General features: G+C 38.7%; 1 protein-coding gene across 1 annotated transcript; it reads right to left on the reverse strand.

The window, feature by feature from the left end:
- Positions 1-1,438: 1,438 nt before the first annotated feature.
- LOC108434619 (calpain-5-like) lies at positions 1,439-23,343 on the reverse strand. The gene is made up of 14 exons (XM_017709877.2): positions 23,157-23,343; positions 19,027-19,356; positions 16,377-16,542; positions 10,979-11,110; positions 9,764-9,975; positions 9,116-9,308; positions 8,027-8,220; positions 7,613-7,690; positions 6,308-6,788; positions 4,670-4,792; positions 4,084-4,280; positions 2,726-2,844; positions 2,480-2,616; positions 1,439-2,338 (listed from the first exon to the last, which is right to left on the reverse strand). Exons 3-14 carry the CDS (start codon positions 16,539-16,541, stop codon positions 2,174-2,176), a joined length of 2,196 nt encoding a protein of 731 aa, XP_017565366.1. The 5' UTR covers position 16,542; positions 19,027-19,356; positions 23,157-23,343; the 3' UTR covers positions 1,439-2,173.
- Between the last annotated feature and the right edge of the window lie 758 nt (positions 23,344-24,101).

Consider the following 24,101-nt stretch of genomic DNA (forward strand, 5'->3'; position numbering starts at 1 on the left):
CTTGCCCTCTGACAACTGTATTGTATAAGCAAAATTTACAAAACATACAAAGTGTTAGGTCAATTTTTGATTAAAAATATATTCATATGAATTCACAAATTCATAAAGATATCAATACTTTGTCAGCATTTACATGTCAAACAATGATTTGATGATCTGAGCAGCTTAACATCTCCTGAAAATAATAACACATGATGTGTAATTGCAATTGTAACTGACAAACTTACCAAAAACAATTTCACCATATTATCCTCAGGCTGTAAGTGCAGTCTCAGAAATAAAAGTACTCTGCAGGTACATTTTTCGTTTTTCAAGGTACAGACAATGTAAATGTTCCCTTAAAGGTACAACAGTGGTTTTAAGGTCTAATTGTGTACCTTAAATAAGTTTTTCCAGATGAAAAGTACATATTTGTGTCTTTTCATATCTTAATGTTTTAAAGCAGAGACAGGTGTGTGGAGTTAATACAACTTAGAAAATATCATTTCTGTGTATTATGGTGCAATTATGTTCCCTAATCCTTAGGTCCTGAGATGTACCCTTGAGGGTTGCACCCCAATGACAAGAGGGGTACTGCCCCAGTGACAGTTTAGTACTTTTTTCTGAAATTGTGTTAATAGGGAGTTTGTCCCCTTTTGCTGCTGTAACAGCCTAGGAATTATCTAGTTTTAAACTAGATAATGGGACATTGCTGTGGGGATGTGGTTGCAGTCAGCATTAGTGACGTCGGGTACTGATGTTGGATGATTAGTTCTGGCTTTAAAACACCACTTCAACTCATCCCAAAATTACTAAATGGAATTCCCTCACTCCAGAGAACAAAGTTCCACCCTTTATACTCCTCTGGCTGATCCTGGGTGCTGAGCATAGTGACCTTAGGTTCACCAGAGCAGCTGTTCCAGAGTGTCACAATCTATTAGCAATACATTTCTATGGAGAAGATTCTACCAGCTGCCTATGATCAACTGAATGCTTGTATCAGTAAGAGTTCTTCCTTAAAGTAGCAGAATTCACTCATTTGGAGAGGTGCCTGGATACTAATGATAAATTACATCATAATGGTAAAACATCTTTCTAGCTTTTTTAAGTATCTCTAATGTATTTCACTTAAATATTTTCAAAGAATAGTAACTCCAGCAAACACACTGTACATGAAGACTTATCACAGAATTAGTTTCATACCTGAGTACTTGTCCAACTTGTTAACACATCATAGCAATAGATTCTGTTTTGCTTGTATGTGTGCATGCCTGTGCAGCAGAGCTTATGTTGTACTGTCTTATCACTGACTTATCAGATTACCAAAAGCCTAAATTTCAAAATTACTCTCAGTACTCACCATATTAACACCACACACACTAAAGTAAGATCAAAGATTTGTAAACCAGAAGTGAAGGCACAGTACCCAGAAGATAAAATCACGACATAGCTCACAGAAAAAAAAGGAAATGCTGATCTTTATTAGAAAACATGTATTTTGAAAACTATAGATTTTTTAGGTACAACAATTATCGTCAACTTTTTCAGTAGTGTCTTTATTATTATTTATTTATCATTTATTAAAATCTGACCAGCAGATAACTACAGATTGCTATTTTAACTAACTAGTATCCTTATACACCCAATTTCAGTGCTTTTTTGCTTTCTTTAGGTTAGGGAGAGATGTAAAAGTACCAGTAAAAAAACATTATTGTCGAAACAATCACAGTCACTTTGGCTGGGGCCTTAAGTCAGATTCTTGATTTACAATCATAGTTAGCACAACAGACATTGTGTTCACTTTTATCTGCAGCACAAATGACTTTGGAAAGTAGATCCTGACCAGCACCATAACTAGTGTAGGTGGGCCTGTTCCACTGGGTCCTGTAGCACTAGGGGACCCATGGTGACTGTGCTATACAACATATTTATTGGACCCTGATTTTATTCCGACCTCTCATGGGTAGCTATGACAATAATATACTTTAGCTGTTCACTTACATTATAGCACCAGTTTGGTAAAAATATACCAACAGCAAGTAAACAAATAAATTACACTGCCTGTTTTTTCTTTTCAGGTGACCAATCAGAAAGCTGGCAAATACAGAACAACACCTTCCTCTAATGCTGATATTTGACAAGTTTGGTCCCACTCTGTTTTTCAGCTTTTAGTATGAGAGCAGTGCAACTGTAATCATAAGTCCGTCAGGCATTGACTGGTAGAAGTCTCTACATAGATGCAGCCGCGAGATTTTCCACCTTGTAGATCAATCACTCTGCTCCGTTCCCTTTCACTGTTGCCTGTTTGAAGATGAGCTGCACCCAGGAAGGAGTCAAATACCAAACTTCTTCTCCACAACTAGATGCACAGAAACACCCATGCACGCACGCACGCATGCACACACACAAACACACACACACACACAAACACACACACTGCTAAAATTCTTTTCATATTATTGTCACTGTAACTTGAAACCTACTGAAAAACACACCTTACCTCTATGTAGATTTTTGTCCTAGGCCTCCTTCTGTAGAAAATCGCTTTAATGTTAAATTCAGGACTTCCATCTTTTTTAAAGATACGAGTCCTAATAGTCTCCTCCTCACACTTAATGACAGCATACACATCTGGAGCTGTGTGAAAGAGGGAGGTAGAGGGAAAGAGCAGGAGAAAATAAGGAATTTATTGTTCTGTGATTTCAGTTTGGGCCTTCAGTGGACTAGTGTGGTGATGGCTAGTGACCTGGCTGCTTGGGCTGGCTGAGTGTGGAAGCTCTGCGCAGGTGGACTGTAGTTACAGCACATGGCTGAGGTACACAACACTTCCACAGAGAAGGAGCAGGCAAATCCTCCTTCAGCTCCCTATGGAGAGAGCAACTTTAGTGTAGTTTATGGTAGTTTATAGTTACTTAGCTCTCAGTTCTATTGTGTGGTAAAGAAATGAATGGAAGAGTGCTGTACATAGTTGGGCCATTATTTACAAGTGAGCAAAACACCATATGTAGTCTGGTTTGCATATTTGCTTTAATACAGGGGTGTCTGATCTAATCCACAAAAGGCTGGTGTGGCTGCAGGATTTCATTCAGACAAAGCAGAAGCACACATGATCAATTGTTTGAAGACCTGCATCCAAACTGGCCCTTTGCCAGTGTTATCTGAGATTGCTGTCTTAATGTTATGTTATACCCTATTGATCCTACAATGGAAATTTGCCATTTTGCTGCATAAATATGCCTGGTTTGGGAGCAGCACAGCATTGCCAGTAGATCAGTGTTGCCTGGAGCAGTGTGTGGGTGGGGAAGGGGGAGTATCACTGCAAAAAGTATCACTGCAAATAGATTAATTTAGAACCTCTTTGCACAATGTCCTGTAGTTGACATCCACCAATCCAACCACTTGCCCGTTGGACCCCATCCCATCCACACTGCTCCCTGCAACTGAAAGTGACCGAGAAGCTCGAACAAGATCAGCCAAACAGTCATCAATCCTGATCTATGTGTAGCACAATCAACCACAAGATCTTGTCCTTGCCAACCTACCACTCTCTTATCACTGCTATGCTAATGATGCTCAAGTAAACCTTTTCTTCCCAGCATCTCAGCATGTCTCGCTGACATCTCGTCCAGCATGGCAGCCCACCTAAACTGCTAAATCTCAGTATGACAGAGCTGTTCTATATCTTTGGAACTACAGGTCTTCATCATGATCTTGCAATGTTGTTTGATCTTTTATTATATTGTCACTGCCCAAATATAAAGTTTACAGTATAATCATATAAAAAATTCTTAAACTATAATGGAAGTTATTGTGACAAGGTTTTTTTTTATTTTGGAACATTTCTATTTGTCCATTCATTGTAAAATTTTCACACAATCTAAAGACCAGCAAGTGTTTGCAAATCAAGTTCAAAAAAAGATACAAAGTTGTGTCACAACCATGATTTGCTATTTTTCTTTTGTTCTTCTTATTTTTTCTTTAGTACTTCTATGCTGCATTCTCACAGTAGCACTCTTTAATTGGGATCCTAGTAATTCATGGCCAAAGTGTATAAATGAACCTGCCCACTCACATACCAAGCAGCACAAGCCTCCAGTATCTCACCTGAGCTTGATGTGCGTGTGTGAGAAGAGGCGGAGGAGGAATCGCCCAGTGGATCCAGGGTGGAAGGTAGTGGGGAGGAGAACATAGCGGCCAGGACTCAGTGTCACACGCAGAGTAACACTGCGGGAGTCCATATAGACTGAGCTCGCCGCCTGCTCACTAAAACACTGCACTCTACACACACGATTCACCTCCACCTGAGAATGTCAGGAGAAAACTGCACATTAGCATGACAAGAAGGTCTACATTGACATATAAACTGAGAAAATATATATATAAGTTCACCTTCTTTACGTCAGTGCTTTACTTGATAGTTTTTTCTATGTTGTGCTTAGTGTTTTGTATGTCTCATACGTTCACTGTTTGAGGGAAACCTTAAGTACTTTATCATTTTCCCCCAAAGGTTACTGTTAAACAAAGTAAATGTTAAACAAATCAACCAAATAAAAATCAGAAAATGGGAAATTTATCTCAAATTCAGACAACTGAAGGGAGAAAACATTTTGGCTGACCATGATCAGACACACTGCATTTTAGTCTTCATCACTGCTGATGAGAAAGCCTCATAATGTGTGTTTAGACTCACCCTCAGTACCTCAAAGCCGATTGGAAGATTTTCACCTCTTCCCTCCCTCCTTTTCATTCTTCTGTCCTCTTGTTGCAGGCATATGAGAACCTCATCGCCCTCCCCTCCCACCTCAAACATGAACTGGGAGAAAGAGAGAGATGAATGTGAATCAGAAATAATGTGTGATACAGATGGGACTAATGTCAAGAGTGTTGACAAGTACAAAATATAAACAGCAAAAAATAGCCATGATATTTTCTAAGTGCCCAGCCAGTTATTGTAAGCACAATTATCAAGTCTATTTAAACTGTACAAAATGGTATACATGTTTATCAGGGAGTGTCAGTGCACGTACAGCAAAACCAGTTATATGAAGATGAGATCTGTGTTTTATCATTTAAATGCACACACACATGAAAAATGCCTGAACACTCATGTTTCTTGTGTGTAAAAGTTGAGCTGCTGTGCAAAATGTAAATAAACATAGCAATGATATCACGCAATGGTATGCAAATCATGTAAACCCAAAATTTAATTGAAAACAACACAGTACAAACACAACATATAAGATGTAAAAACTGATCAATTTTATTGTTTTTTTTTAAGTACAGTATATGTCCATTTTGAATTTGATGCCAGCAACACATTCCAACAAAGTTGGGACAGGAGCATGTTTATCACTGTGTTTCATCTAAACTTTTTTAACAGCACTCTGTAAGTGTTTGGGAACTGAGGACACCAAATGCTGTAGTTTTGAAAGTGAAATTTCCCATTCCAACTTTAGTTTCCAATTAAATTATGTGTTGTTGTTTAGTTGTGTAGTTGTTTCTGGATACTGTTTATACATGGTTTCTTCTTTGCATGGTAGAGTTTAAATTTGCAATTGTGGATGCAGTAAAGAACACAGTAATGTTCACAATATTTTTTAAAGTGGTCCTGAGCCCATGGAGACATTTCCACTAGAGGATCATATCTGTTTTAAAAGCAGGGCCATTTGAAGGCTTGAATATCACGGCCAGCAAATATCAGTTTTGGTCCTTGCCCCTTACATACAGATATTTTTCTGAATTCTGTGAAACTTTTAATGATATTATGTACTGTAGATGATAAATGACTTTACTTTTTTACGTTGAGAAATTGAATTGTTGCACTGCCTGCACATGCAGTCTTTCACAGAAGGGCAAACCACTATCAGGATTCTCTTGTATTCTGAATGGATACACGCTTGTCTGTGTATGTGCACTTCTGTGCAACAATTTTTTATCATTCAAAACTTTTATCATTTGAAAACAAAGTTTGTTTTTTTGTTGTTTGTACCTGCCTGCATCATTGCACAAAAATGATTCTTAAATTGTAGAGAGAGCATCGGAGTGAACACTCTCTACAAGTTAAAATGATCTTAACACTAAGATGCTTTTGGTAAACTGGGCCCTGGACAGTTTGTATACTTCTCCAAGTGTGTTGAGCTGGTCAGCGGTCTTGCTTTAGTGCTGAAAATAAAAAGAAATGTCCTTGTCATTACTGTTTTGATTGCCTGTGACTGATTATATTGCAAATAGTCAAATGACCCTTTCCGGTAAACACAGGTGATTCATGGCTGACCTGACATTAAGCGTTGAGAGCTACCAAACTGAACCAGTAACCCCTATGTTGTACCTGAGGGTTAAGAAGAAATGTCTCTCTGTGGTTAATGCATCCTCCACACCTACTCCTCTTGTCCATCTCTCTTTCCCATTCCTCTTCCACCACTTCTTCTTCCTTTACCGTGAACTCCTGCATCTTTTCTCCTGCTTTAGTTGGCCAAGCTTTCTCTTCACCCCTGTCTTTCTTCTTCTCCTTGGCTCCATGGACCCTACTCCTGTCCATCTGCCTTTTCCCCAGCCTCTCCTCTTTCCTGTCTCCTCTCAGAGCAGGAACAGGAGCTGGATGGGACCACTGAGAACCTGAGAAATTCCTCCGTGTGTTGGAGGGCTGAGATGCAGAAGAGACTGTTGGTGGTAGGTCTGCAGGGGCATGTGTCCACTCCCCTGGGCAGCACACCTCTCTCCAGTGTCCCCAGGGCCACAGCAGAGAGCGCTCCACTAGCCTGCACACCACCAAATCTGTGAAGTAGCGGCAGAAGTCTTCAAACTCCATCCTGAGAACGAAGACACACAAAGATCTAAAATGAGGTGAAGAAGCGACATTTTGCAGGTTTTGTTAATGTATCTACACTGTATGTGTTTACTGTGTGTCCAGTTTTTAGGTAGACCTGTCTAGAGTGCCTTGAACAACATGAATTTGTTGGGTAATGGATTCTGCAAGATGCTGAATGAGCAGTGGTGGAAGGTTAACAACATGCAAAAAAAACCTAGATTCAACAGTTTTGCTGCTTCTATGCCACTGGAGATGCTCTTTTTAATATTTCTTTTTGTTGACAAATTGGCATCCAACATGCTCCAACTGTTGTTCATTCAAAACAAATAATAATATTCTAATAAATTCTAATAAATTCACCACTGTTGAATTATGATGTGATTTGCCTGGTGGTGTTCTGTTTGTTTGCTTGTTTTTGTGGGTTTTGTTTGCTTTCTGTTTGCTGTTCCCATTCACAGAATTGCAAATCACTTGTAGAGTTCTTCTTTTCAGATAATTCTCAATAAAGTCTTAAAGTAGTTGTGCACGCAAAGCACAGAATAACAACTGTTTCTGGCGCTATGGTGTTACTATGAACAATTTGTGTGAAGCTAGGGGTCGCATTTAATAACTGTTAACTCAGTACACAGTACTGTGCAGAAGTCAAAAAAACAAAACTCAGAAACCACCCATCATTTCAATTTCCAGTAAAAAAAAAAAGTTGATTAAACAAATGAAGAGTGCTCTCTGACCTTTCCACAGTGCTGATTGATTTCACATTGAATTTGTTCTGAATAATTTTCAAATATGTAGAATGTGGCAATGACATAAAAGTGTGTACGTCACCAAAACTCTCCCACATCTCTGACAACGAGACCCATCTTCTCTCTCTCGCTGCGGCCCACCTGCTGCCACTGCTGTGACCTGCAGGTGGCACCAAAATAGGCAAACAAAGTGTTGGGATCAACTACCTAATTCAAGACTATAAAAGTAATGATCAAATCTACTCACATAAGCAATAGTACTTGTATGCAAACTTTTTGCTTTCATTATATTAGGTTACAGAGAACAAAACTCAAACACATAGGCCTTTTTAACAAATCAATAATCAATGGGATTAAACAAATATAATAAAATTCCTTAAGTATAGACTATAGCAAGAATAAGCACACTACACCTAAATAAGTCCTCTTTGCACTCATACATGTCTATATTCACAACAATATCCAGGTGTGATTTGTCACTTCTGTTACTCCTCACCCCTGACTCCAGGCTCCTGTCCAGTCTGCTGTACCCCAGGGGTTCCTCATGCACACCATGTAGATCCGAGGACTTCCGCAAATGCCCAGCAGACTCTCACCCAGACGAACCTTCCTGACAGCAGTAATACCATATGCATGACCTTTCACCAGTCCACAGTCCAGCACTGACTCTACGTGTTCTCCATCAGCTGGCTGGGTATTCGAGTGAGAGAACACAAAAAGGAGAAACACAAATAAGGAGCAGAGATTGATTTAGACAAAGAGTGTGCAATAAACAGTGGATATATAAGAAACTGGATAATGAAGAAGACAAGAGATGCAGAGGAAAGAAAGAGGGTAATGAGATAATAGAAAAAGAATCATGTAGAATAACATCAGCAAAGTTGGAGGTAGGTTGGTTAGGATTCAAGTCAAAGTTAATATACTGTGACAGGTGAGAGGCTTCATTCCTGTCATAGAGCTATAGACCAGACAACCAGCTGTCAGGAAGGGCAGTCATAAAAAAACAATCAGCTGAGGTAATTGATGAGGCCGGCAGAGTCTGCACTTAGACACAATGGACACAATAGTCCAGAGTTGAAAGCTAAACTGTATAAAGCTAAGCCTGAAAAGTTTAGCAGTACATGTTTTTGTATGGGCATTCCAGCCAAAAAACAGCATTTAAATATTATTCACCACTGGCCTAAAACTAGCATTTGATATGCTATTTGTCATTTTATTGCATTATTATTTGTCATTATTATTTGTCATGCATTGCAGCTCTCAGCCTCATTATTGTTAATCGTTAATTAATCATTTTCATGTGTTCTCACTACAGTAGCCAGCATGCATTAAATAAACGCAATACACATCCATTGGGAACAGTGATAAAGAAATTTGAGTGTTAGTGTAGCTACTGGTGTAGAGGCGGTAATGTTAGATATTTGGCTTCCTTCATTCACCAGCTAAAAGAAAACAGCCCTCGTTTAAAATATGAGCCCAAAGTGCTTGTAGTTTTTTAAATGTTCATTTGCATTTGCAATATCATATTCGTTCTTTGGGTGTTTATTTCTGCATGTGTCCTTTTTTTGTTAACAGAGGATATTACCCGTATGGAGCATGTGATGAGAGCTTTGCGGTTGTGTGCTCTGGCTAACGTCTGGAACAGTGCCTTCCTCTGGTCTGCATTCTGAGTCAGTGCTTCTAGGTTCAGACTCAGTGGTTCAGACACTCCCCCAGTAAAGTCCACCAAAGCTTCAGCTGTGTTGCCCCCCTCCAAAGCTTCATAGCAGCCATTCAGTCTGAAAGAACGAAGGAAAGACAGAGAGAAAGAAAGTGATCAGATTTTCTGCTCAGACAATAAATTCTACAAATTAATGTCAATATTAAATGTTAATGGTAAATATAAGGATTATAAATGCAGTTTTCTATTTCTAAATTATGGTCACTGAATCTGTGAAAACAGATTAGGACAAATAGGGCTCAGACCACCAGCCTTCATGTTTCAGGATTGAGAACTTTAATGGGGTAAATTATCCCTCGTCTCTCTTTCCTGATCCTCTTGCCATTCTGCCTGGCCTGGAGTGCAAAAGAGAACAAGAGAAAGCCTCGTGATGACAACCTGATCTAGCCCCAGTGGCACAGTATCACCTGCTAACACCTGCCCTGTCTGTCCACTTCAGTGCCAGAAGAGAAAGAAATGTATTCCGTGTGTATATCTGTATTGGATGGGCTTCTGCCCTGACAGGTGTCATACTTGGCATAAGCTTTCTCCAGCAGGGCACTCCAGAACTCCCGCGGTGTTGCTGATCGACAAAAGAGCAGAGTTCCATTCTCGCTGACTGGTAAACGGTCATCCACCACCACGTCTGTCCACTGACCCAGCCGCCAGAATCGGAAATGAAAAATCCCAGCATACAGATCTGGACGCTTTGGGTTCCATTCCTGCTCCATGTGGTCAGGGATGACCTGGATATGAAAAGAGGTGAGAGGTGGAGAAAGAGAAACAGGTTAAAGAAGAATTCCACCAATTTCTCAACATTTCTGCATGATATAATTATTGAGATCAACAAAGTCATTTAGAGTCTTTTTATGTCTAATGGTTCCCTGCTGAGAACACTGGAGTCTTTACCATGGTGGTGATAGGAACCAGGGGTCTATGACATAAATCTAGCCACTTTATGTACTATCCAAACCGATCAGTGAAGCTACATGTGTAGGTTCCTGAGTTTTTATATGTAATGTTGAAAGCTGTAAAATAGTACTTAATCTTAACATCTTATACCTTAAAAAAAAAAAGTTATCTTAAGGTTCTAATTTGTCTTACACTCTGCCTGTACCTCCCTGAATGGATTTTGAAAAATATATATAATATATATAAATTCTTCTTCTTTCGGCTGCTCCCTTTAGGGGTCGCCACAACGGATCATCTGCCTTCATCTTGCCCTATCCATTGCCTCCTCTACTTTCACACCAACCATCTCCATGTCCACCTTCACTACATCCATAAACCTTCTCTGAGGTCTACCTCTTCTCCTTCTACCCGGCAGCTCCATCTCCAACATTCTTTGCCCAATATATCCACTACTCCTCAACACATGTCCAAACCATCTCAACCTGGCCTCTCTGGCTTTATCTCCAAACTGCTCCACCTTCACTGTCCCTCTGATCTGCTCATTTCTAATCTTATATATAATATATATAAATATTATATATAATATATAATATCTTAAAAATGTATATAATAATATATACATTTTAGGCCAAAACCTGTCTCAGGCCTCAGGCAGTGTATTCATAACCATAACTTTGTGTGAGGGAGCTCTAAGAGGCATTAAACTATAAGGTAAAATAATTTCAGACTCTGTTTTCTTCTACAATGTTCCCACAGTCTGGATCTTCAGACCCTCTATCACTCCATTTTGTACAACATAATTCCCCTACTCGCTCTCTCTGGCACAGACATGCATACTTTTTTCCAAAGTGAAGGTTCTGTGGCCAAACAGGAAGTGGCTGCCACCATCCAGCAGTTACCCAGACTGCCCTGGTGCAGATCCCTTGTACTGATTCCATCCACAAAGAGTCGAGGGTCCTTACAGAGCTCCTGAGACACAAACAGAGGCAACTTTAAGCAACTGACATATCCATCCCATTTTTAAGCGTCTACCCAAACATTCAATTGATGTAAATAATCTAAAAAGATAATTGTGTCACAGCTAAATCATACAGGAGGACCACTGTTACTACAACTGACTCGCAGACAGGTCCATAAGTATTTGGACAGTGGCATAGTTTTTGTAATTTTGCCTTTGTACACCACCACAACAGGTTTGAAATGAAGTAGTCAAGATGTTATAGCATTGCAGACTTTTGGCTTTAACTCAAGGAATTTAACAAAAGTACTGCATTAACCATTTAGGAATTATGGCTATTTTTTTACATTGTCCCTCCATTTTCACATGCTCAAAAGTAATTTGACAAATTGACATAATTATAAATACATGTATTATTTTTACTACTTGTAAACCTATGCAGTCAATGCCTGCCTGATGTCTGGAACCCATGGTTATCACTACATAATGTGTTTCCCCCTTTGCTAGGTCTTTACTGCAGCCGCCTTTAGTTGCTGCTTGTTCTTAGGTCCGTCTGTCTTTCTTGTCTTCAGTAAGTGTAAAGCATGCTAAGTGTTGAGATCAGGTGGCTGATGGCCATTGAAGAACATTACATTTCTTTGCCTTACTGTAAAGTGCTGTCCTATCGGTTTTGCAGCATTTGACTGAATCTGAGCAGAAAGTATAGCTCTATACACTTCAGAATTCACCCTGCTATTTCTATCAGTTGTCACATAAATAACCACTAGTGACCCAGTTCCACTGTCAGCCATACATGCCCCTGCCATAACACTGCCTCCACCATGTTTGACAGATGATACAGTGTGCTCTGGATCATGAGTACTTCCTTTTCTAGCAATGTCTAATCTGGCCTTTCTGTTCTTGACTGTTATCAATGGTTTGATCTTGAGATAAAACCTCTGTATTTACATTATCAGAGGTGTCTTTTGATGTAGGCATTGATAAGCCAACCCCCTCTAGAATGTTGACTTGATTAGATTTTGGGGTTTTTCTTCACCACAATAAGAATTCTGCGATCTTTCTGCTGTGGTCTTCCAGGGCGTTCTGGTGGTGCTGAGTGCACCAGCACATTTCTTCTTTTTAAGACTGTGCCAAATTGTTAATTTGGCCACTCATAAAGTTTCTGCTATTTCTCTGATAGATTTGTTTTGTTTTTTTCAGCACAATGATGACATCTTCACTTTCATCAACACCTCTTTGTACCACATATTGAGATTTCCTATGAACAGCTACCAAATGCCAAACTCAAGACCTTTTATCTCCTTAATTCTTCAATGTTTGTGAATATTTTTAATATTGTGGGCTCAAAAAATGAAAAAAAGAGAAAGGAAAACACCAAATGTTTTCATTATTGCCCCAAAGAAATAATAAATACAAAAACAAATCCATTGCTTTTTCTTGGTGAGGACATTAAAGAGTTAATTTGACATTAACTAATGAGGGAACAGGCCAGACCTGGCCATTAAACTGCTTACAAGTCAACTGTCTAATTACTTTTGAGCCTGTGAGAATGGAGGCACTATGCAAAAATGTATGTAATTCCTAAAGGATTAATGCAATAATTTTTTAAACCGCTTGAATTAAAGCTGAAAGTCTACACTACAATCACATTTTGATGGGTTCATTTTTAATCTACTGTGGTGGTGTACAGAGGCAAAATTGCAAAAACAGCGTCATTTTCCGAATTTTTATGGACCTGACTGCATTAACATTGTGACAACACTGTGTCAACCCTGAAGCAAAAAAATTTTTAAATTATCCGTGTAATTACTCATGGTGTAAACAAAGTCGTTCGGAATGGTTTCATGTGAAATGTGCTCCTCTGAAATGACTTACTGAGTTAGAATTGTCCACAGTGATGGTGACAGTAACCAGATGTCTGAAGTGTTAATGCCTCTTAAAGCTTCCTCATACAAAATTATTACATGAACTCGTTAGAAATGTGTTGCCTGATGTCTGAGACATTGTTTTATGATAGTTTTGAGATAACATTTTAAAGCTACTCATGACACAGAGGTACATATGGAGTGTTTCAGGCAAAATAGTACCCAAAGCAAATATGTTACCACTACTGACTACCATTTTACCACCACCACTGTAAAGAAATTAGTCTGTTTCTCTACAATAAACCATTTCACACCAAACCACTCTGAATGACTTTTCTAAGCACCGAATCACGCAGAATTTAGAAAAGTCATGGAATTCTCTCCTTCTGACTACAAGTATGGACATTTTGCTGGTCTTCTCATGAGCATGTGTTGTTTTCACAAATTCCAATTTTTTTTTTAAAAAGAAAAAGAGCAAGAAAATTTCCTTTTGGATACTGAAGTTAAGCTTAAGGTGAGGTTTAGGTGGAGGATTACTTGGCCACAGTGATACAAAAATCAATAGAAAGCTATGGAGGTCCTCACAAGGACTGTAAAATAAGATCATGAGTGTGTGCATGTGTGTGTGGGTGTGGGTGTAGAAGAGAGCAGTCCTGTCTGTTTGAACTTGTTGATCTACGTTTTGACATTGGATCCTGTCTTCTAAGATCACTTAGCGTCAGTTTACAGAGGTCATGCACACACACACAGACACAGAGACAGAAACACACTTAATGTTATACCACATAATTAACTTCAATGCGTATTTGTTATCAGGTTGTGCAATACACTATCATAAAGATTCTCAGAAGGTAAACTTAGAACGGAGCACTGATACCATGTACTCACATACTGTGTCTGTGTGTGTGTCTGTGCATGTGATATACCATGTGATTGACCCATGTTGTACACATGCTGAAAATATTTGTGCTATACAGACTGACCCCGCCTTTAACTTCATGCCCCCACATACAGTAGAACACTTATTGTTGAGCAGATGCAGTTTTCTACCTATATCAAGCTTCTGAGTGAAGACTTCTAAGTGGTAAATCATGATCAGTTCCCTTAAATACATCACATACAGTTGTGTTCTAAATTTGGGCACCCTGCTCAAACTTCATATTTTATAAATATATAAATAAATAAATGTATACATTCTCTTCAGGATACAATATATAAACATTTTCTGCACAGTTTGTGCTGAGTTTTATATACATATTAGGAAAAACCAGGGACGTTCAAACTTTTGAAAAATATATCTACATATATTTGCTCATATCAAAAATATATCTGCAATTTATGTGTTTTAAAATATGTACAAAATATATTTAATAATGCCTTTTTCATATTATAATATATGCTACTGTATTTAAATACATGTCAATACATAGAAATATATGCACATATGTAGATAAAATATGTTAGAATCAGGTTTTGATATTTACATATATTACAAACTTAACACACATTCTTAAAAATATATTTCTTTTGCATAGGACAGGTTGACTGTTGCTCAACCTCAGCTTTTATAATTAAATACACATTTCTACTGGCTTTAGTGTTGAAAAATCCACCACGTCTTTGCGAATTCTCACTAGGCTTCAACACATTCCAATGTGGCAATGGGTTAAAGCTTCAAAAGCCATGCTAATATTCAAAAACGAGAAACTCATAGTAATCACGTCTGTCTCTAAATACATTACGTATTTTAAAAAGCATGTTTCTTGATTGTTAAATCATGTGACATTTTAAGATTTAATAACCTTTGTGTAATAAAATGTAATAAAACTATTCAGAAACATTAACTACAAAGATTCCTTTTTTCTTTTAAGTGTCAATGAGCCATATTTTTACACTGCTGATATATACTATATACACAAGATTTCTGCAGGGAAGCCCCATCATAGAAGTGAATTAAAGAATTCTTCATCAGATTTCAGCCTAATTTCTATCTGCTGCACCTGTAGCATACAGTTGATTACCATAGACAATCGTTTTGATGCGTTTCCCTGTCGCTAGAAAAGAACAGAAAACTATCTGAAAACACACTTATAATAGAAGCCAATGGGAAGCTTCTCCATCACCTGCCCACTGAGTTCTATTCCAAATAATTCTTCAAGGAGAGTGGAGTCCATTAAGCAGCCTTCCAAACGTCTCCCTTACTATTTCTGTGTGATAGCCACTTGCTGAAATATTCACAGCTGCATAGCTCAACTGCTATATTTGATTGGCCACACTTTAGCACATACTCACACTATTTTAATCAACGTCAGTTATTTTTTACAGCATAACCCGAACAAACCTTGGTAATACCCCTGAAGCCAAACACGCGACACACACACTCTCCAGGGTGTCCTATTGCAATGGACTGACGCCTTGCCGCCGTTAGAAACGCCTTTAATTAAACATATCTGTTATAGCTCTGCTGACCATGCAGCTACAGTTAGCTGCACACCCTCATAAACACAGCAGTACATCATGAACTTCTGACCTCCCAAATAGCTACAAGTAGCTTGAGCTACAGGCTCAATAAAATGTCAAAAACTTTACTGAATTCTTTACTGAATTTAACACACTGGGGAAAAATATTGAAAAAAAGGCCTCTGCAAAGGTTTAGATTTTACTTTTCCAATACGTTAAACTCAACAAATATACAGATGTTTGGCACATACAAATGCAGAAAAATGGCATAATTGAGTGTGTTCGCTGTAGAGGATGTATTAACTTATATTTACTTAGAAAATCAACAAAACAGCAGAAACACTTTACTGAAAAAGTGATTTCAGAGTTTAAAGCTAATATGACAAAAGGATCTGGATGTTGAATTTGAGCAAGAGGTACGGGAGATTATTGTGTCTGGCTGTGATTAAACGATATTAGAGATTAATGTATACTTACACTTTGTATTATCAGACTTCAGTGAGACTTCAACCATTGAACCTAAATCAATGCAATGAATGCTGGACATGTAAGAGTTACAATGATATTTTTGGGAATATCTGTTGGTCTCTCCCTTTTGGACTCAAGTAGTTCAGATGATTGGGAAGTGAACAGACCCCCCATACCACATTCTCCAACTTTCTGCTTTCTTGGGGACAGATCTGTCCCACTACATAGACTTACAAGGGTGAAATTTGATGACAACAAGGAATGACTTCTACAACCATATATGCACTGAGCACTGATGTTACCTAAGCTCCCACAGTCCATCTCTAAATTTGGGCAAGAACTTTACTGAGTGTTTTTAGAAGAGAGTAGATATCCACTGCTAGCAAGATAACTATGCTATGTGGGATGTAATGTAGGGCAAGAGCTATATGGAGATGGCTGTCGACTGTCTTGTTGTACTGTTTCTTATGTGTTTTTTTCTCACCTTTGGTCTCTTCCATGTCAGTCTGGGAGGTGGAGCTCTCTTGTAGAACAGTGACTGTGCAGAAGCAGGAAAATAGGGGTCCTGGAACAGAGCCCCTCGTCTCAAGCATGCTCTCTTCAACTTATGGTAGTTCTGACCCTGAAACAGACATACTCTCTCAGGCATCCTGGAGAGAAGAGAAGAGATAAGAGATACTAAAATATCTGAAACATTAAGAGACAATACAAGGCAACATGACAGTGTTTAATCCTTTAACCTCAACCTCTAGGTGTATTATTCAGTTGCTTATGAAGGGCTCTTATCATGGAAAACCATATTTTCCTTGCTTTTTTTAAAAGTTTGATGTGGTGTGTAAGCTGTAGCCTGCTTCATTGTTCCAAAACATCTACACGTAAAGTCTACAGTAGTTTAGCTCCACCCATTCACACTGAAGTCTGAAGGAATGTTTCAGTCTGGACTATTTTCTTAAATAAGGCCCAATATGGTACAGCCAACCAGAACTTAAGATGTTTACATATGTCAGCTTAACAGCATAGTAATAAAAACAGCCAGTTTAATTTGAAGGGATAAAAAGCGTGCAAAATGGCTATGTAAAAATGTATCATAACTTTATGATTAGTCATAAACCTACAAAAATACAAGTGGACCTCCAGGAAAGAATACATATACAGGCCCTTAGGTTTAAAGAGGTAAACTGAAACACTTCAAATTATGTAGGAGTCACTTTTTTTATCACATTTGAGCTTTTCCATCAGGTTTGGAAGAACTCGGCTACACACAGAGCTACTCTATATGCGTTTTAGTTATCTAGAGACCTCTCTGATTGAAATGTAACTGCATGCAATGTCCGGAAGAACATTTTGTGACACTGGTTGTGCTTTGGACACCTTTCCTGAGTAGCTGAATCTGATGATTAGGAGCACTTTGAAAGCGTATTCAAAGAGAATTCAGTCAAAATTTGGTGAAGGAGTTTTATCTACTATTGGTGAAGAGAAATATCTACTATTGTTATCATGTCTTCACCAGTCTGCTGATTTTGCATTTGAGGTCTACGCATTGAGCAGGGCCTTCTTGACTGTGCATGTGATGTTAATGTGTAACAACAACCAACATGGTCTGAGAAACCTCTGTAAAATATGACCAGACACCCTTGACCATCATTATGTCAGATTTTACTTAAATCCAGTGAAAAACAGCATAAGAAAACCTTCTACAGAAGATATTGTCAGTGAATTGTACGTGTTGTTGTGACAGAAAGTTAGTAACCTCTATATAATGTCCTGCCAGGTAACCTCACATTTAGCTTTAGTTCCAGGGATGATTAGGTAACAGGGTTTATTTGTAGACTAAGGTGTAAATTGCCCTGGAACTGAGATGGGTCAGAATAGAGGGCGAGTGAGAATTGTTGCCCTTCAGTGTCCAGAAACAGCAAGCTAAATAAGAAATATAAGAGAATGTGGTGTATGTCCAGAAAGCACTTTACATGTTTAGGACTTCAGGCTCATGACAAGTTGCAGGAGTGTATCAGGTAATGAGCTTGATACAGGGATATGGGGTTTGGACTGGGGGTGGTTTATGGTTCAGAGGGCTGTTTTACCCATTAAGGGATTTTGGCAGGGGCAGAGGGAGGAGGCCTGGGTCCAAGAGAGAGCATCAGTATATGAGCCAACACTGATTCTGTGTCAGTGTATATGCCAAGATAATGTGTGCAAGTGCGTGTACGCAAATACCACACAGGCCATCACTAGCATCTCGACATCTCGACTCCCCTCTCAGAAAGGAAATGCACTAACAAACATCTCTTTTACAGATAAACAACACAAAATGTACAGCTTCCACATCAACACATGGCCATGTCTGAGCTTACACCGCAGGCTGTTATATGTAACACCAGTCCAGCTCTAACATTTAAATAAATAGATAAATAAATAAACTGAAATAAATAAAACAAAAATTGAGGAAACCCAAAAAAGCACAATGTTCTATTCTACAGTCTATATCTACAACTACGAAGTCACTGATAACACAGAAGAATCAGATCATGCAGATAGGTTCGCTGTGTGAAGATTTGTGAAGCAAAAAAGATCATTTAAATGCACTTATATCATTCAAAGGAAAATGTTAAATACAGCTCAGCTGAATTTCTAAATTATACCTACACAACTACAACTAGAAATTGCTATAAACTAAATATTCTGAATTTCAGTGCATATTTGATGGTGCTTTTGTAGGAAAGTATTTTACAGATTAAAAACTTTAGAGGCTGCTCAAAGAATACATCCAGATTATACTCTATCATGACAGTGTATGACCACATATATTATCTACATTATCTATTTTGTTTGTGTCTATATTGTTTCGATGTAGGATTCATTCCAGGTATTCATTCAGAGTGAATGCCTTGTCAGTAATAATGATCCACACAAATAACAAAACAAATATTCTGTTAATTGATAGTATAAAAATGTGTGAAAATTCTAAATCCAGTGCAATGTCTGGAAAATTATATTTTATATTCTTATATTTAAAGACAATGTGTTTAATAAGGAACTAGAGATCACACATCACTAATAACTCATTACAATTCAACTGACAAATCATTAGAAATCCAACCACAGAGTGAAGATAAAGGTAAGACAGTTTCACTTACTTTGTTCCTTTTGGTTCCAGCGCTGTCTTTATCTGTCTGAAACGTTCTCCCACTGCTCAGCTATATCCAGTCATCTATACAGCTTCATGAGCTCATCGTTGGCATCATCTTTGCATTTTGCAAAAACAGCTCGTCTCAGGAGTCTAATGGTCATACAAGTGTGATCTCTGGAACTCTGGTCGGGAACTGTTTCACTGTTGTGCTCTTCATGGGGCTGTTATATGGAGATGGTCAAGAGCGACAGGTGTTTCCTTTCTGTTGTTACCTGTCTGCTCGTCGTCTCCGTGACAACCAGATCTTGTACACCAGACTAAAGTGTAGACTGGAGTCCTGGAATGAGCATGAGGATAGAAAACTGTATGGAAATGCTTCTTTACTCTCAGGTAGTTCATGGCAGTATAAAGAACAGCCACTCATTCCTGATGAAACTAGTGCATAATTTGTGCATTTGTTTGTGTCTGCATATGTATTGTACATAGTCTTGCAGTTTATGGAATGTCACATTGCATACCATGGCAGTGTTTTTAATAATTTCAGTTTATACACATGGAAGACACCGTGTGTGCTAGTATACGCCAGTATTTTTCTGTAAACTGTAAAATGTGTGAGAAATCGATAAATCACTGAAGCATCTGGCCATTTCCTTTAACTATAAATGTGGCTGCTCTTTTGTAAGTACAGGAAAATATCAAAATAGATATCTGTGGCAATCAACCTTGTGCTACAGATGCATCAGGCAGAGACTTGGTTGAAAAACATATTCCTTTAAAAGGGAATTCCACTGAGTTTTCAAAATTTCTGCAGAATTAAGGCTACTTCTCCTACTTTTTTCCATTTCATTTTTTACACTTTAGGTCCACTTTTTATGTACCAAAATAGCTGGAAATTCATTTTTACATTTCCAACCTCTCTTTATCCATTAGAATTAAACCAGTTGTTTTAGTTACTGCGCCTTTAAGACATTCATGTAAACCATCTCTTTTCTGACTGGCTGTGGTGTATTGTGTCTCATTCAAGAAGTAGGCTGAAACACTCACAACTTCAGCTTGTATATGCAGAGCTAAACTACTGCAGGCTGAGTAAGCAGATATAAAAAAATGTATTGGTTTCTGTGAAATTACGAAAGAAATTCATTAAACCAGGCTGTTTCTGCAGCTTAGTTTAAATATATGAACTGTACAGTGCAGTGAGTGAACAGTATGTTTGAGACTTTATCAGCATTTTTATAATATGTTATAGTATTTTATTTTTTAAAAAAAGTGATGCCTCAGTTTCGCATATGGGTCCTTTAAATGGTTAAGATGTAAATAAAGTCATTCAGAGTGGTGTGACATGAAATGCTTTATTGTAGAGGAACAGTGGTAGTGATAGGAACCAGACATCTAAAAACTTTAACGCATCTAAAAACTGCTACTGGCTCATACTGCCATAGAGGCTTAGGAGGCAGGGTCATGCAGAGGGCCATGCAAGGAGGCCCATGGAATGTGCATGCTCCCCATAAAAAGGGACCTTTTATGCTGTTAAATTTGCAGTTTGTTAGTTTGAACACCAATATGTGTTTGTGTGTTATTTTGTGTTGGGGTGTGGATTTAGTGTGGACTGGGTGGTCACTGTCAGCAGGAGTTTTATGACCTCCCTGCTATTTTCATGCCTCTGTATGTGCCTTTCAGCTTGGTGTTTAATAAAAGAGTACTACTTGCAGCAGAATCATGGCCTCCCCTGTGTCTTACACTGCACCAATGCCACATTACTATTGTATCATTGTATTCTGTTTATCATTTTTACAATACACATTACATATCATATTTTGACACACACACACACACACAGTGCACTAGTATTGATTTTTTTAGTGGTATTGACCTGCTTAAAATCCAACTAATCAGGACAAATTATGTTCTCTTTTTATAGAAGCATGCAGTTAGTTAATATCCTTTGAGTACAGACAAAATGCTCAAAAACCTGTCCACCTCTACTTGAAATAATTACAAATATGCTGTCTGATGCCTGATTACATTGCTTGTGATAGTTTTGTGATGCTTTAGACCATTCACAGTGGAGAGGTCCATGTATATACAACTCAGATGAGCAGGTTAGGTTCACTGGTCATTTTGGACACTATATTTCCAGAAGTATTAGCTCGTCTACCTTCACACGCATATGAACTTGAGGGACATTCCATTTTTAATCCATAGGGTTTAATATGATGTCAGCTCATCCTTTGCAGCTATAACAGCTTCAGCTCTTCTGCGAAGGCTTTCCACAAGGGTCAGGAGTGTGTTTATGGGAATTTTTGACCGTTCTTCCAGAAGTGCATTTGTGAGGTCAGACAGTGATGTTGGACGAGAAGGCCTGGCTCGCAGTCTCCACTCTAATTCATCCCAAAGGTGTTCTATCGGCTTGAGGTCAGGACTCTGTACAGGCCAGTCAAGTTCTTCGACAACAAACGCGCTCATCCATGTCTTTAAGGAAGGGGCCATTTTTTTCCCTGTTTTTTTTTTTTTTTTTGTACCTGATTTTTTATCCCCAATTTAGTCGTTTCCAATTCCACCCACTACTTAGGACTCCCCCAATCACACGATGCCACCAACGCTAGGAGGGTGGGGCTAGCACAGGCTTCCTCCGAGACCTGTGAAACCAACCAACGCTTCTTTTCCGGACTGCTGCTCACGCAATGTCACGGGACAGCCGGACGCTAGATCTGTTACAGCTAACAGACGCCTGTGCTGACTAGCATCGTGCTGAGTGATGAGAGGAGAAGGGGGGCCATCCTACCCACCCAGACAGAGCGAGGCCAATTGTGCTCTCTTGGACTCCCGGCTACGGATGGCTGAAGAAGGGGCCATTTCTAAACGGTTCCCACAAATTTGGGAACATGAAATTCACCAAAATCTCTCGGCCTGCTGAAGCATTAAGAGTTCCTTTCATTGGAACTGTGGCCTTGGAAGTGATTGGAACACATTCAATGATTCAATGATTTGGATGGGTGACAGAATACTTTTGGAAGTATAGCTTAGCTAGTATGTAAAATGGCTATATTTGGTTTGAAGACCCCTGGTTCCTATCCCGTTTCTAAACAATGAACCATTTCACAGCAAACCACTCTGAATGACTTTGTTTAACCCCTTAACAATCCAGGCTTATTACATACAAAAGTTTTTTATTCAGTAGCTACAGGGATTTCAGTGCAAACTAATAGAGCTGTTCTTAGGTTACAGAAGTGTGTAATAGTACTTTGACTTATTACAGGGTTCAGTTTCAACCAAGCGGAAAATTTGCTAAATTAGTGGAATTCCCCTTTCATGTTGGGGCTCCATTCTACTTCTACTCAGAGGACATGCATTCACTGGTATCAGAGGAGCCCTGTATGTGCAGCTGTAACTCCATCCCTCCAGCCACACTATTGCACAAAGCACAATGACATAATAGACAGTTAGCAGAGGCACACTAGACAACAGCTCAGTTACACTCCAGAAGGCCCATTCAGACACGGCTACTGCAGCCACAGACACTCCTAACATAACATAATAATACCATCACTAATAGCAGCCAGCAAGAGCTCATTTTATCTCAACAGAAAGGATGTCAAGTACCAGGCATACAAGCTATTTAGAAAGCTGTATATAAATTACAACAATTTACACAACTGTAAATTTGGGGATTTACAGTAAACTTACAATTAAATGCAGCCTGCATGGCTGTTGCTTGAGTTCAATTTACTGTAAATTCACAATTCAAATACAAACAACATTAAATTGTCAATTTAATAAGTCAAGCACCAAGAGTTTGTTGCAGTACTAAAAGCAGTAAAAAAGCAGCTTCTAAACATATTACACTAATTTGTTACAAACTACAAATTCGCATTTACATAAATTACATTATGGATGTAGTGTAAATTGGCTATTACCTTTGTATACGGTAAAAAAATGGTAAAAGTCACCAAAAGCTTGCTTCATTACCATTAGAAAGCCTGCGCAGTCAAGCAACAAGTAAAACTTACTATAAAAGCTTATGAAAAATGTACTTTCCTTTACACTTTTAATGATAAAGGCTGGAAAAGCTTAACCATGCAAGTGTCCAGTTTGCTCCCCTCCTCATGCTAGTGATCTACATTTGCCTTGGTCACTCACGTTCCCTTCGCTTTCTTTCCTGATCTCCTAGTGTGATCGGTTCTGTCCTCTTGCTGACCCTGAAGCAACGCTGACCACAAGTCTCCTCCACACACTCCCCCTCTTCCCGTATTTCATCCGTGCACATTAACAAGCAGCTCCTTCATAACTTTGTCCATTTGGCACAGAGCACCTCATCTCCTGCCACAGAAACACACACACACACACACACACACACACACACACACACAAATGCAAAACACACTTACGTCTTCTCCACTCTTTCTTCTGCTCCTTGTTCACCACGCCTCCCCGTCTGTTTTTCTCGTCCTCTCTCTCTCTCCTGCTAAATTCATCATGCCATATCTGCTGTCATTAAGCGCGTGGCACTGACACCCGAGTCCCCCAGAGGACCCCAGCCCGCCCACATACACACACACACACATAAAATCACTACATAATATTTTTTTGTTTTATCTTTTATAAACTTACAAGTTTATTTTTCCTACAGATAAAAATTATCTTGTCTTCATAGCTGTGATGTCATCAATATAAGAAAACCACTGAGAAATGTAAACATTCAGAGTCTTTTCAGATTTCTTTACAGTGCTGGCGATAAGACCCAGGGGTGACTATGTTTACAGTGCAAATAAAGCCATTTTATTTATTACTAAATAATCAATGAATCTGTTTTCAGTGTTTTTATGTGTAATGTTGTTGATGTGGTCCAAAAAATCTAATCCACTTTGTGATTATTGTGACCTGCATGTACGTCTCTGGATGGGGGGCGGGGGCGGGGGGTCATTTCAAGCCAAAACTTTCTCTCAAACCTATAGCATATTCATGAATGTTTCACAATTTAATTTCTGTGATGTATTCTTCATAAGCAATAAAACCTTCAGACATCTTATTCCTATTACTATGTCTTTCTAGAAAAGAGCACTTCACATCAACCCAAGACTTAAA

This window comes from Pygocentrus nattereri, chromosome 2 (assembly GCF_015220715.1).
Source record: "Pygocentrus nattereri isolate fPygNat1 chromosome 2, fPygNat1.pri, whole genome shotgun sequence".
In the NCBI taxonomy this organism is placed as follows: domain Eukaryota; kingdom Metazoa; phylum Chordata; class Actinopteri; order Characiformes; family Serrasalmidae; genus Pygocentrus; species Pygocentrus nattereri.